The 15,633-nt window shown below is 41.3% G+C and overlaps 1 protein-coding gene across 9 annotated transcripts in view; it reads right to left on the bottom strand.

Moving 5' to 3' along the window:
- Phka1 (phosphorylase kinase regulatory subunit alpha 1) overlaps positions 1–15,633 on the bottom strand; it is a 138,798-nt gene that overhangs the window by 19,754 nt on the left and 103,411 nt on the right. For 4 of the 9 annotated variants that reach the window (XM_076561791.1, XM_076561793.1, XM_076561796.1 and 1 more), the window contains 8 exons: positions 11,114–11,270; positions 10,537–10,616; positions 7,982–8,060; positions 7,712–7,841; positions 3,356–3,457; positions 610–725; positions 304–342; positions 142–180 (listed from right to left, as the gene is read on the bottom strand). In XM_076561791.1, the coding sequence (XP_076417906.1) occupies positions 142–180; positions 304–342; positions 610–725; positions 3,356–3,457; positions 7,712–7,841; positions 7,982–8,060; positions 10,537–10,616; positions 11,114–11,270 (742 nt within the window). The remainder of the gene's footprint in view (positions 1–141; positions 181–303; positions 343–609; positions 726–3,355; positions 3,458–7,711; positions 7,842–7,981; positions 8,061–10,536; positions 10,617–11,113; positions 11,271–15,633) is intronic. The other 5 variants (XM_015989437.3, XM_076561797.1, XM_015989438.3 and 2 more) reach the window with 2 other exon arrangements.

Raw genomic sequence — 15,633 nt, 5'->3', positions numbered from 1 at the left:
GACAAAAAGGGAAAACTCTACAAACAGTCGCTATGAGGGAGATTCCATGGTTTGTTATTACTTGTGGAAAGCTCATAAGGTCATGCATGCTATATGGAATTAAAGGCTGGTTAAACTATGTTTAAAACATCTTTGTTTCACCTGACTCTCAGTAGAGACAGACAGTCTACGGAAGTCCACCTGAAAAAGAAATGGTTCAAGTTACACTCAGGCTATGACACTAAATAAATTAGTGCAACAACGTCTGATTCTAAAAGGGTAAGTAAAGGCCAGTTAATGTTAAAAGATCTCTCATTGTTTCACCTGACTCTCAGTAGAGACAGACAGTCTACGGAAGTCCACCTGAAAAAGAAATGGTTCAAGTTACACTCCGGCTATGAAACAAAATAAATTATCCTAACAGAGTCAGATTCCAAAATGATGCTTTGGTTTTGATTTCGTTTTTGGACAGTGCCTCCAGTATTGCATCTTGCTTTGTAGCTGAGGCTGCTGCGCCTGACCTCTTGATCCTCCAACCTCTAGCCCCTGCGTGCGGGGTTCCAGACATGCGCCATCACATCCAGCTAAGATTATTATTAATTGTGACACCTCATTGAGCTTAGATCTTACCTGCTTTATCTCACTTTTTAACTGCATGATTCCAGTTCGTTCTGTTTTCGTTGCTCCGACAGCACCAATCTCATGGATGGAAATAGCAGGACTCACATTTGAATCAGTAGGCCGAACTGTATAGATTAAGAGATCAAAGGAAAAAGAACAACACATCTAATTTTCTCTACCATGTTAAAAAGACTTAAACGTGCATCTTTCTCTCTCTCTTTCTTTCTTTCTTTCTTTCTTTCTTTCTTTCTTTCTTTCTTTCTTTCTTTCTTTCTTTCTTTCTTTCTTAACTAAAAAACTAGTACAATCTTGCTGTTTTAAGTGTGGTTCTTGGACCAATACCATCAGCACCAAAGATCCCATATCAAGCCTACTAACTCAGAATCTGCATTTTAGAAATACCTCCAGCCTGAGTAGTATTTTCTAACTTAAAAAGATTTATTTTTACTTGTGTGTTGTATTTGTGTGTGTGCACACATGCACATGCATGTGTATGCACAAATGCATGCCACATGTGTGCAGAAGAGGAGTTGGATTCCATGGAGCTGGAGTTAGAGGCAGTTGTGAGCTGCTCTACACAGGTGTTGGGAACTGAACTTGGGTCCTCTGGATGAGCAGTAAGTTCTTTTAACCACTGCACTGTCTCTTCAGCTCCTGCTCTCTCACTTGTGGGGAGTGGAGGAAGCCCTACCTAGTGAATGGAGTCCTGAGTGAATGTAGGCTGTTGACACTGGCATGTCAAGGACTCCAATGTCGCAGCTCCATGTGTGAGTTGCAAAGCATTTCCCAGGTGAAGTTCAAAGGGACAGAAAAGCCTGCTTTGGTGATCTGAGTGTGAACATTGATAGTGTGTGCAGAAAACATCCACCTTAGTTTTCTTTCCCCAGGTGTTTGCAGCCTTAAGACTGTTCCTATGGAGATTAGCTAAACCTGCCTCCTTGTTCAGCTGTGTGTGAGAGCCCTAGCTCTCGGTTCAACTGTATATAGGAAACAGGATGAGCTTGGGGGATGCTGTGGTTTCTCCATCAGCGCCCAGTCCACGGATTTTAGCTTTTCTGTGGTCTGTACATAGTTGTCTTTTCTTCACTCCCTCACCACCCCAGTCAGCTCTGTCGCTGGAAGCCATGCAGGGACACAACAGACTTTAAAAACAGAACAAAACACCCTAAAGTCTGGCCATCCCTCCTTGAAAAAAATAAGATTAATAATTGAATATAGGAGATAATCCTTTTGAAAACTTCGTTAGGTTCTTGTTCTCCTTCTTTAGGAGAATAATACTGCAAAAATCCAAAGTACACATTGGTTTTGATTAACACATGCTCTATGTATGTACTAAAATAACACTTGTAATCTCAGTGGTATGTAAAATTAACACTTGTTAATAAAAATGTAGACAGTGCATATGAAGCTTAGCTTGTGAGACTCTTACAGGCATTAGAATTTAAGGTTGAAAGGCTACAGCAGATCTGTTGCAACTACAAACATACATATACACCCATAACATTATCAGTTGTACTGAATTACCGCCAATTGGAGTACAGTAAAGATTGAGGTTTTAGCTGTCCTCCTGACTTAGGCCAACAAAAGGTCATTTACTACACAGGTAAAAAGGAAACACGAGGGCCAGTGAGATGGCCCAGCAGGTACCAGCACTTGCTACGAAGTCTGATGACCTGAGTTCAAGTCCTGGGACCCACGTGGTGGAAGGAAAGAACCGACTCCTGAAATTTGTCCTCTGACCTCCACACATGCGCTGTGGTCCCCCTCCCCAATACCACAGACAGACGATAAATACATCAATGTAAGTAAGAATTGTAATGAAACATGACAGCTATTACTTAGTTGTTATATCATTTAAGGAAAAAGATCTATGTGTATGTTTCCAAATCTTTTTTTAAAAAGTGTCTGTGGGGTGGGGGAGAGGGAGGAGAGAATAAACATGTGGAGGTAGAAGAACCTTGAGTGTTGCTTGCCGACTTCTACCTTGTTTGAGCCAGGGCCTCTCTTGTTCAACGCTGCATGTGCCAGGCTAGCTGGCCCACATGTTTCAGAGATTCTCCTGTCTCTGCCTCCCATCTCCCCACAGGAGTATGCTGGTTAGTTTTGTTTTGTTTTGTCAAGTTAACAGAAACTAGTCATCTGAGAAGAGAGACCCTCAACTGAGATAATGCTTCCAATAGATGGCCTGTAGGCAAGTCTGTCAGGGCATTTTCATGATTAATGATTGATGTGGGAAGGCCCAGGACATTGTAGACAGGTGGGCCTAGGTGGTATAAAGAACCAACTGAGCGAGCCATGAGGAGTGAGCAAGCCAGTGAACATCACTCTTCCATGGTGTCCACTTGAGTTCCTGCCCAGCTTGAGTTCCTGCTTTGGCTTCCCTCAGGGATGGACTGTGACCAGGACATGGAAGCCAAATAAACCCATTCTTCCCCAAGTTGCTTTTGGTCATGGTGATTATGGATACAAGCTACTGAGCCCAGCTTTTACCTAGGTGCTAGAGATCCCAACTCAGGTCATCAAGTGTGTGTAGCAAACACTTTACCCATTGAACAATCCCTACCCCCGTCCAAAACCTTTTGTTAAACTGAACTATTTCAATTTTCAAATCTTGTTCCAAAAGACGGCTTTTAAATGTTTCATTTCCTTGAGTTTTATTTATGTTGGGGCTAAGAGCCCCTTGATAGAAGAAAAAGATTCAAAACTGCGATTTGAAATGAAGTACCCCGAAATCAGTTCAGTGCTTGGGTCTTACCGCTCCGTTCCACTCCAAACTCTTTGCCACTGAGAATGTGATGCAGGAGGTTCTTCATGGCCGAAGGACTCAGGTTCATCAGGCCCTCTGTGGCTTCTTCAGCTAACGAACAGAAAGGCAGGCAGAAGGGATTCGAGCTTGTCTACCATAGCCTCCTTACTCCATTTTCTCCTTGAAACAGGCTCTCACTGGGGAGCCTAGGCTAGTCTTAAACTTATCATCCTCCTGCCTCAGTCTGTGAAGTGACAGAACTGCAGGCACATGTGACCACACTTGGTTTGCTTATTTGGATGTGCCCTCTCCTCTAAGCTGGGGATTAGCCCCTCGATTTTCTCTCATAGGATTTTCAGTCACTTGCTTTAGAAGATGTAGTTATAGAAAACATTTCTAACACCATGCAATTGGTTAGTCAGACAGCAGTCGATTTTTAATTATTTCAGAACTGACTCCCTAGATTGGAGATTAGCTAGCCCACTAGTTTCTTCTTCATCCTACTTCCACATTGCTGGGTAATGCCATACAGTCTTTGTTTGAAGGTGAGAAGAATGAAGAAGTGGGAGACATTCAGAGAACAGCAATGAATGCACGTGCACCTGCACACGCAGTTCAACTCAGAAGTTCTCAGTGTGTATGCTTACAAGAGAACAGAGGTGAGTGCGAATTTACTAAGAATACCGAGGAAAACTCGACCGTGTTCATCAACATTAGTCATTTACTGAGCGTACTACATAGGAGTCAGCATTTTAAGCAATGTAAGTACAAGCAGGCCTGACACATAGTACCTGACTTTGAGAGGTTGACCATTAATTTTGGAGGGATAGAACAACATGTAAACAAGAGAAACAACATAAAAAATAACAAAATATTGTGGACAACACAGCTTAACTGAGCAATATTGCTGTGGGATGTTCTGTATGTCCTGTGGGAGCCCTTCTTGGGTTCTTTGTGGCGTTACCCAGCAGGTCCGCATAGAGGGTGATTAGGACCATGGGCCTGAGTGCAGGTGTCTGAGATGGTCTGCACTTGGCTGTGCTGGGGGATGGTCTGTATGTCAAGTTGTTCTGATTGATCAATAAATAAAACCTGATCGGCTGTGGCTAGGCAGGAAGGATAGGCGGGACTAACAGAGAGGAGAAATAAAAGGACAGGAAGGCAGAAGGACTGGCTGCAGCCGCCGCCATGACCAGCAGCATGTGAAGATGCCGGTAAGCCACCAGCCATGTGGCAAGGTATAGATTTATGGAAATGGACTAATTTAAGCTATAAGCACAGTTAGCAAGAAGCCTGCCACGGCCATACAGTTTGTAAGCAATATAAGTCTCTGTGTTTACTTGGTTGGGTCTGAGCGGCTGTGGGACTGGTGGGTGACAAAGATTTGTCCCTGTGGGCAAGGCGGAAAACTCTAGCAACACAATATAACCAGTGATTGTTTGGAAATCAGAGGAGACATCAATCTCCAAGAATAGAAATTGATAACATATTCGGTAGGAAGCACTAACAGTTATAGGCTAGACCCAGGAATCTTGGCTTTCATGCTATAAAAATGGAGCTCCATGATTTTGATGACACCAACAGGAAGAATCCATTACAGACAAGGAACGGTCAAGAATGACTGAGAGTTTTGTCACTACTGAGGTTTATTACTGAATAGCCATACTGTGTTGGTTATTTTTTGTCAACTTGACATGAACTAGAGTCATCTGGGAAAAGGGAGCCTAACTTGAGTGAGTGGCTCTATTAGATTGCCTCTGGCAAGTGTGTGGGGTATGTTTTTATTAATGACTGACATGGGAGAGCCTAGGTCACTGTGGGTGGGGCCATCCCTGGGCAGGTGGTCCCAGATACTATAAGAAAGCAGGCTGAGCAAGCCATGGGGAGCAAGTCAGTAAGCAGCACCCCTCCATGGCCTCTGCATCAGCTCCTGCCATGACTCCCACACGATGAACTTTAGGCAATAAGCTGAAGTAAACCTTTTCCTCCCCAGAAGCTGCTTTTGGTCATGGTAGTTCTCATCACGATAGAGACCTAACTAAGACAGAAATCCTCTGAAAAAACATCCCTTGCTACCACAGTTGCAGAATCTTACACAATACTGGAAATCATTTGAAATCAGACAGACAGGGCTTCAAATTCTACTAAATGCTAGCAATGTTGGGCAAGTTATTCAACATCTCTAACCTTCACTTTCTTTTTGTTGGGGCTGGTGTGTGTGTGTGTGTGTGGGGGGGTGACACAGGGTTTCTCTGTGTAGCCCTGGCTGTCCTAGAACTCACTCAGTAGACCAGGCTGGCCTTAAACTCAGAAATCTGCCTGCCTCTGCCTCCTGAGTTCTGGGATTAAAGCTGTTAGTCACCACCTCATGCCTGAAACTTTTTTTCTATCTTTATTGGCAGAAATAGAAAGATACTGTGTTCTCTTGTGGGTCGCTGAAAGGATTAAATAAGACAATATATATAAATATAAAACCAAATAATATAGTATCTTGTAAATAACAGGCATAAAATAATTGCTGGTTCTCTTCTTGAAGGATGGATATATATATATATATATTTGTGCACCAGTCATGGTGACACCTGCCTATAATCTAAGTACTCTGGAGGTGAAGACGGGAAGATCACAAATTACAGGCACACATGAGCTACATAGGGAACATCTCAAATTAAAAAAAAAACACAGACCATATTTATCTATTTCATGAGTACAGGTATCTTCCCTGCATATTTATATCTATGTATCACATGTATATAGTATTCATGGAAGCCAGAAGAGGGCAGTAAATCCCTGAGACTGGAATTCAGATGGCTGTTCATCACCATGTGGGTGATAGGATTCAAACTTAGATTCTCTGAAATAGGAGCTCAATGCTCTTAATTGATGAGACATCTCTCCAGCCCCTCAGAAACAATGTAAAGCCATGTGGGGAAGTGGAGAGATGGCTAAGTGGTTATAAGCACATACTGCTCTTGCAGAGGGCCTGAGTTCAATTCCCAGCATCCATGTCAGGTGGCTCACAACCACCTGTAACTCCAGTTCCATGGGATCTGATATCCCCTGAACTACACAGGAACCTATACTCACATATGTACACACAGACATGCAAATATACACATGATTAAATATAAATATTTTTTAAAAGCTGTTGTGGGGAATTTAAACAAACAAGTCTTAGTTTGAGTTTTGCAGTTGTGATTGATTTTCCATGCCCTCTTTAGCTCTTCTATTTTGTCATTCTTGTTGAAACTTTTTTTAAAATGGAAAAGAAGAGTTATGAGGTGGGAGTCTGCCTCACACCCCAATCCTCTTATACTTTAAGCATTTTGTTTGTTTGTTTAGTCCTTGCTGTCCTGGATCTCACTCTGTAGCCCAGGCTGGCCTTGAACTCACTGAGATCCACCTGCCTCTGCCTCCCAAGTGCTGGGATTAAAGGCGTGCACCACCACTGCCTGGCTTTTGAAAAACCCACTTACACGGTTCTCAAAGACTGTGCAGCACTGTCAAGGCTGGATACACCTGTGTGACAACTCTGTGGTATAGCTTCCTCGGGCCCCAATTATTTTCCTAACTAACACTGTTATCTTGGCAAACCTATAAATAATTTTCAAGTCTTGTTTGCTGTGGAATATTTGCATTGTGAAGATGTGTCCTTGCCGAGGTGCCTTCTAATTGGTTTAATAAAGATCTGAACGGCCAGTAGCCAGGCAGGAAGAAGTTAGGCAGGACTTCTAGGGACAGAGAGGACTCTGGGAAGAAGAAATGCAGAATTGCCAGGCAGATGTGGAGGAAGCAGGATGGACAGTATGGAGATGAGGTAACAAGCCTTGTGGAAGGACATAGATTAAAATATATGGGGTAATTTAAGTTATAAGAACTAGCTAGGAAGAAGCCTAAGCTAAGGCTAAACTTTCATAATTAATAAGTCTCTGGGTTATTATTTATGGGCTGGCGGTCCTGATGAGAAAGTACGACTACACTTGTTAGATTAGTGTTAATAAAATACTTCCTTGTTCGATCTTCATACTGACAGACCATTGACACTGTGATGCACTAATTAGCGACTCACACTTGATGTCCAGAAGCTTCCTTCTTTCCATCAGAACCCAACACAGTATGCCAAACTCTAAAGCCCTTGAGTGTCAAGAAGAATGTGGAATGCAAAGTCCCCAGGAGGTGACACTTTGAAGTTATTGAACCAGTATAGAAATGTGTCATCTTTTTGCTCCTTTAGTTACTGAGAAACACAGCTTCTGAGCTATGGATAAATAAACTGTACCTTCCTTTCCTTCCTGATTCCAAACTCCATGGATCTGCACTAGAAATTACTTCCACCTAAAGTTGGTTAGTGAATAAAATAAATACCTGAGCATCGAAGAGAGTGGGCCAGTTCTGCTGCCATGACTTGTATGATCAGCCCAATTCGGAGTCGGAACATTTCAGCAAAGAGGCCAGGCTGAGTTCTCATATACATAGCAAGATACACCATTATTTCCTGTGTGCAGAATGGATAGAAACAAAAGTTGCAGCAAGGGTGTCACAATGTCTACTTTGTTGTCTTTGTAAATGGTCAGGTCAATTGAAAACAAATACTGCAATATCAATTGCCAGGTCAGGCTTTTCAAAGCTGCCCACCTGTGTAAGGATTGAAATGCTCATGTCTCCTTCACTGGCTTCGTCTATCAGCTTAGTGAGTGCCTCATACGGCAGAGGTCTAAGGAAGAAAACAGCGAATAAAGACCAAAGTCTACAATAACTTAACCTAAGTACATTTTAAAAGTTAGAAACTCAATGCCAGTCCAAACCACTGCCACAACCCCTCATCACTTCTAGTTCTTTCAGAGCAAAAAGCTCATTCACTGCCTCTGAGGCCCACTCTGGCCATATCCACATCATTTTCATTTAAAACTCACCCCTTGATGTCTTTCCAGACATGTGACAAGTAAATATAATGGCTACAAAGAAATAAGCTATTTCTAAGCTGTGTCCTTTGGAAACCATTTTATTACTTTATAGTCACACCTTATGCTGATCTTTCAAAAAGTTTCACTGGTTCAGCTACAGTTGCAAACACACACACAAACACACACACACACATACATATATGACTATATATATATATATATATATATATACACACACAGAGTCATGTTTGTTACTGTGAGTGGTCTTCCTGTTGTGTATTTTTGGGGGGCTGTTTGCTTGTTTTACATAGGATCTTGCTATGTAGCCCAGACTGGCATTCAATTTTTGATTCTCCTGCCTCAGGCCTCTGAGTGCTGGAATTAGAGACACACATCACCACATCTGGCTATACCCATGGCTCTCTCATAGACGTAAGATTTTAGTTTTAATTGTATCTATGTGTGTGTGTGGGGGGGGGGTAGCACGTGCCCCGAGTGCAGGTGCTCTCGGAGGTCAGAGGTGTCACACCACTCCCCACCCCCTGAAGCTGAAGGTGAAGGGGTTATGAGCTGCCTCATCTGACATGGGAGCTAGGAAACAAACTTAGGTCCTGGAAGAGCAGTATGCCATCCTCTGCTGAGCTCTCTCTCCAGTCTTGACATGGCATAGTTTGCAAGAACGTGCCAAGGCTTTTGGAATGTCTCTATGGACACAAAACTGATCTTACTCGTGATACAAGGTTCTGTTTATTAAAAACAAGGCATTATAGGTTAAACTGCGTCTTTCAACATAAATTTCAACATATGTTGAAATTCAAACCTTTAGTACCTCAAAGTGTGATTTTAATGGAAAATATGATATTCAGAATTGATTAAAATGAAGTTATTAAGATAGTTCCTGATCTAATGTGACTGGTGTCCTTATTAAAAGGGTAAATTGGACACAAAGACATGGATAGGATGGAAAAATATAAAGAAACATAGAGGAAAACAGCTGTGTACAAGCCAAGAAGCCTAGTACAAGGTCCTTGACAGCCTTCAGAAGGAACCAACCCCTCTGACACTGAGAAACTGTCAGAGAGTCCATTTCTGTTGTTTGAACCACCCAGTCTGTGATACTTTGTCCAAGCAAGTTAGGCAAACTATTTTCCCAAAGTATAACTAAGACTTTATCTATAGAACCTGTGACACATGTCCTAGGACATGTCTAAGTCTCCATTCAGAACTCTGAACTGGACCTCAGAGGCAGCTGAAATCATATATATGAACTGGGAATGAGGTGGTCTGCAAAAATCTCCAAGGTATCCCTGCTAACTTCTCTCTAATTTATTCCTTGTAAAGCTCTGTGTCTAGAGCTCTGATTACAAAATAAACTCACTAGCTAGGCATGGTAGTGCACACCTATAATTCTAGTACTTAGGAGACCAAGATGTGAGAAGATTGCAAGTTCAGGACAAGTCTGGGGCTCACAGTGAGACTGTTTAAAAAAAATTAATCAATTAAAAAAAACCCTTTTTATTACACTGGTTATTGAAGTAGAACTGACAGATCATTCTTTCATAGGAAATCAGACTGATTTCTCATCACTTATGAAGTCAGAATCCCTCTAAGAATATTTCTTACAAATACAATCTGCTTGTAGATTTAAATATTGGCACTAGCATGACTTGAAATTAAATAGACTTCATGCAGATGAGCTTTATTGGAATGGCTAGTGGTAAGTGGCTACTCAGGTGTAGGAATTAAACTTCCACTGTACGTGTTCCATCCCCCAGCCCCAGCCCCAGGCTATCCTAGGGGACTACTGCTAATCAAAAGCTGCAGCAAACCGGGCCAGTGGCAATCTGACGGCAGTGTCTGTGCAGACATGCTACTTCAGGAGGCTCTGTAAGGGCCCATTTCCCCTTTCAACTTTGACCTTCACACCTTTGAGTCCTTCAACAGCATGGAGTTGCATCAATAATAACCCAATGCTCTAGCCATATATTTTCTTCTATTTCTTTTCAGACCACAGTTGACTTGTATGTTGTTAATTCCTGATGTCTTGCGTGTTTGTGTTTTTAGAATGAGTAGAATTAAGGGATTTAGGAAAAGCTAATAAGAAAAAGAATTAAGTATTACTTCCTATAAGCTTTCCCTTTCATTTACTTGTGCCCCGTCAGTCTCCTGTTCTGCAGCTCTGCATATAAGATGTTATACAAATTAGGGCAAGAGACTGTGGTAAGTCACACAATTTCTTAGAGGTGCAGAGAAACCCATCCAAACCCAACCCCAGGCCTCACTCACGCAGAGATGGTCTTCTCTCGAGGCTCTGGAGGAAGTCCTACCGTCAGGTGTTTCTGGTAGGAGAGAAGGTCTGTGCAGGCCTAGAAAGAGGCAGCATAGCTTACCCTTTCCAAACTTCTCAGATTTCCAAACATTTTTATCCTCAGCCCACAAAACTTTACTCCCTCTTAACTTACACCAAGCTCTCCTTCTTATGAAATATGATCAGAAGACAGACTTCCAGGAAGAAACCATGAGGCACTTGCACTTTCTGGAAGGCAGGGACTTTCAGCCTAGTGTAAGATCTCAAACTCTTATGGTTTATTACACCTCTAAAGTCTGTAGTTCTTATCATTCAGTAACATATACTTGCCATTCACAAATAAAAAGCTGAGTATCAGAAACTTTATGTGTGATTGAAAACAATTAGAAGTTGTGGTTGCTTGAAAAACAATTAGGAAAATCAAGGTTTTCCCCATGGCTGTGCGAAGGCTTGAACTGAGGCTCCCAGGGACACTAGACAAGTGCCCTGTCTTTGTGCTCTCCTCCCAGCCCCGAGGTCACTTCCCAAGTGTCCCCATATAGATCTTCTTCGTACCTCGTCAAGTGCTTCCACCTTCTTCCGTAGGAGCCCAGAGATGGATCGGATCAGACCCCAGTGCCGAAGTTCACCGACTTTACCGTAGAGTTCCCCAAGAAGCTCCCTGACAGTAGCACCCCCTTCTTCATACAATTCAGTATCCCAGTCAGGTCCTCTGGAGTTTCAAAGATGGATGTACATTAAAGATGGGAAAATTACGTCCTTTTAGGGTTATAATGGATAGGCCCGTTTTGGCCTCCTTTAATAGAAAACTATATACTAAAAACTCTTATCAAACTGTAATTAAGAGTCAATCTTGAAATTCAAATGTCTTAGGCACAAATTTTGTAATTTAGCTCTGCTTTGACACTGCATTCTTTTACCACATCTCAAGATTTAACACAGCTGAAATTACAAAAGATTTAACTATTCCAAGTTCTGAAACCATACTGTATTTTAAGAACCAATGACATTAGAATTTGTGTTGAAAGAAGACAGATACATGATTCTTATACAATTACTGTTACACAAATCAACTTAGAGATACAGAAACTTTACCTGTAATTGGGAATTTAGTATATGATGACTGTAGATTAGTTATTAAATGATGTCAAAAGCATCAAGTAGCTATCTGGAAAAAGTTGGACCAGTGCCTGAAAGTCTGTATCTTACAATTCTAAATATGTGAAGACACAAATATTAAAGTGCTAAAATACACATGGGAAATTAGCTCATACTGTCAGACAGAAGAATGCCTAACTATGCGACATCACCAGAAGCCACGAAAGTGGAGTTCAATCGGTTCACACATATCAAAATAAAGAGTTCTTACTGAAAACACACTATGCAAAGTATAGGACAAATTAAAAACCAGGGAAAGTATTTGTAATTCATGGGCCAATTCTGATAAAGAAATAAAGAACTCCAAATGGATAAAGTAAAAAACAACAACAGAAAATTGGGCAAAATAAACATTGGTACCCCATAAATATAGAAGGCAGTCAACTTCACATATAACAAGAAAAAATAAACATTATATTAAGTTAACACTTTATTATATCAAGCTGTAAAAGGCCCCCAAATTAATGTGACTTTTCACTTAAACAGTCCCTTGTGGGAGTGAAAATTGGAACAATGCCTCTGGAGATCTATTTGCAAATATTGGAAAGAGCCTGGCAGTTCTGACAATGGGTAAAAACAGAGTCACCATGCGGCTCAGCATTTCCTCTCTTGGTTATACACCAAGAGAAATGAAAACATGTCTGCAATAACCTATATACAGATATTTACACTAGCATTATTCACAAAACTTGACCCAAGTGCTCACCAAGTGATGAATACATAAAATGCACTCTAGCCATACAGGCAGTATTTGGCACTAATGAAATGATGTACTGACACATGCTACAACATGGAAGGCAAACTTTAAAATAGTACACTAAATGAGAGATGCTTGTCACATAGGACCACGAAGTGTATGATTCATTTTAGAGAAAATGTCTCAAACACTAGTAAGTGGACTCATAGTTGACTAGGGCTGGGTAGATACAGGGATTGGGAGTTGATGGATAAAGGACGTAGAGTTTCTTTTGGGGTTAATAAAAATGTAATGTGCTGGGTGGTGGTAGCACACACCTGTAGCTAGAGTTTTCCTGCCTGGCCCACAGTCAGGACAAATCTCTGTCACCCACCAATCCCACAGCCGCTCAGACCCAATCAAGTAAATACAGAGACTTATATTGCTTACAAACTGTATGGCCATGGCAGGCTTCTTGCTAACTGTTCTTATATCTTAAATTAATCCATTTCCATAAATCTATACCTTGCCTCATGGCTTGTGGCTTACCGGCATCTTCATATGCTGCTTGTCCTGGCGGCGGCTGGCAGTGACTCCTTCTGCCTTCCTGTTCTTTCTTTTCTCCTCTCTGTTAGTCCCGCCTATACTTCCTGCCTAGCCACTGGCCAATCAATGTTTTATTTATTGACGAATCAGAGCAATTTGACATACAGACCATCCCACAGCACACACCTTTAATTCCAGCTCTCTGGAGGCAGAGGCAGGAGGATCTCTGTGAGTTCAAGGCCAGCCTGGTCTACAGAGAGTTCCAGGACAGGCTCTAAAGCTACACAGAGAAACCCTGTCTCAAAAAACAAAAACAAAACAACAACAACAAAAAGATGCACAATACTTTTGAGAAAATGAAAAGCTACTGAATTGCACAATTGAACACTTAAAATAAATATGTGCGTGTATGTATGTATGTATGTGTGTGTATATACATATATACATATACATACACACACACACACACACACACACATATATATAGATATATATATATATTCATGTACATGTATATCTACATGTATTGGGCAGAGGACAAAATAAGAGTTTCATGTAGCCCAGATAAGCGTCATAGCCAAGGATGACTTTGAACTCCTGATTCTCCTGCCTCCACCTCCCAAGTGCCAGTTTTTTGTTTTTTGGGGTTTTGTTGTTGTTGTTATTGTTGTTTTGTCGAGACAGGGTTTCTCTCTTTAGCTTTGTGTCTTTCCTGGAACTCACTTGGTAGCCCAGGCTGGCCTTGAACTCACAGAGATCCACTCCCGACCAAGTGCCAGTTTTATAGACATGTACCACTAAGTCTAGTTTAAAATGCCTACATATTTTGTTCTATCAGTCAATTCAGCTTGTGAACTAACTGTAGAATAAAATTTTTCCATATATATGAAGCAATTTCAGTTAAGAAATTTACTACAAGCACTGTTATAGTGAGTGACTAGAAAATATCCAAAAGTCCATCATTAGGAGAGTGGTCAAATAGATTAATATATTTAAATAATACAATTTTACACATCTATTAAGAAAATAAAAGGTAGGTACCAATGCTCCTGCAAACAACTCTAATGTAATTTATTGAGTCATTAACAAAAAGACATGGAAGAGTTGGGTGTAGTACACACACCTTGAATGCCAGCATTTGGGAAGCAGAGATAGGGAGATCGCTGTAAGTTCAAGACCAGTCTTGTCTACACAGAAAGTTCCAGACCAGCCAGGACTGGATAATGAAACCCTGTCTCAAAATAAAAAGACATGGAAGAGCCGGGCGGTGGTGGCGCACGCCTTTAATCCCAGCACTCGGGAGGCAGAGGCAGGCGGATCTCTGTGAGTTCGAGGCCAGCCTGGTCTCCAAAGCGAGTTCCAGGAAAGGCGCAAAGCTACACAGAGAAACCCTGTTTCAAAAAACCAAAAAAAAAAAAAAAAAAAAAAAAGACATGGAAGAATAACAGGGACTAGCTGGGAAAAGGAATGGGATTAGCAGGAGTGGGAAAAGGGAAGGTAACAGGCATTGGGTTGCATATAATCAAAATACATTATATACATGTATGAACACATCAAATGAAATCTGCTGTGTATAATAATTAATATATACTAATAAAAAGTAAAGACCAAAAGGGAAATGTAAGGTAGATTTATGTAGTATCAGACTGTACTTTCCAGAATGGTTGTAACAACTTTCCATTCAATATGCTCTTCTTACAATGTATCTTACACCTCTCTCCTCTCCCCCTTTACATCCAGCTGTCGAAGGCTTCTGTTGCTGTCATAAAGACCATGACCAAAAGCAGCTTGGGGAGGAAAGGCTTTATTTCATCTTAGATTTTCAGGTAATAATTCATCATTGAGGGAAATCAAGACAGGAACTGAAACAGAGACCAGGGAGGCATGTCATTTACTGGGCTGCTCCCCATGGCTTGCCCAGCCTACTTTCTTATAGAACCGAGGACTGCCCAGAGGTGACACTGTCCACAGTGAGCTGGGCCCTTCCACATCAGTCTTTAATCAGTAAAATGCCCTATAGACTTGCCTACAGGCAGTCTGATGGAGGCCTCTTCTCAACTGAGGTTCCTTTTCCCAGTAACTCTAGCCTAGGTCAAGTTGACACAAAAACCAAACCAAACCAAAGCACCAGGACACCAGGTATGCTTGTGACTAAGGTAAAAGAGGGAATGAGTAATTTCGGAGACTAGGTCATAAAAGAAAATAGTTTCCACCCTGTCTTCTTTTGTGACATATCATGCTGTGAGGAAAGGACACGGGGGCATCATCTGAAGGTATTAGAGCTGTAGGCAAGGAGGTTGAATTTGTTGTCAGCAGCCAGTATCTACTCCTGAATATATAAGTGAGCAAACCTTGGCTGACTTCATCCCTGGGTCGATGTCTGACAAAAACTGAATGACAGACCTTGAGCAAGAACTGCTTAGTCAAGACCAGGCAATCCAAGAACTGTTAAAGATACTTTAAAGTTCCCCATTTTGTTATGTTATGCTCCTGCTCAAGCCACTGGGTATTGAGGTCTTTTTTTTTTAATGAAGCAGTAGGTACTTGGAATATATATGTAGTGATCTTTAAGACATACAGTATTGATGGAAAAAAGTGTGTAGAACAATGTATCTACTATGCTAACATTGGGTATACAGGGCTATAAATATCCACATATATGTCTATATTTACATCTGTATGAATAGAATGTACC

The sequence above is a fragment of the Peromyscus maniculatus genome, chromosome X (assembly GCF_049852395.1).
Source record: "Peromyscus maniculatus bairdii isolate BWxNUB_F1_BW_parent chromosome X, HU_Pman_BW_mat_3.1, whole genome shotgun sequence".
Lineage (NCBI taxonomy): Eukaryota > Metazoa > Chordata > Mammalia > Rodentia > Cricetidae > Peromyscus > Peromyscus maniculatus.
This window is presented reverse-complemented; position numbering and strand designations above follow the sequence as displayed.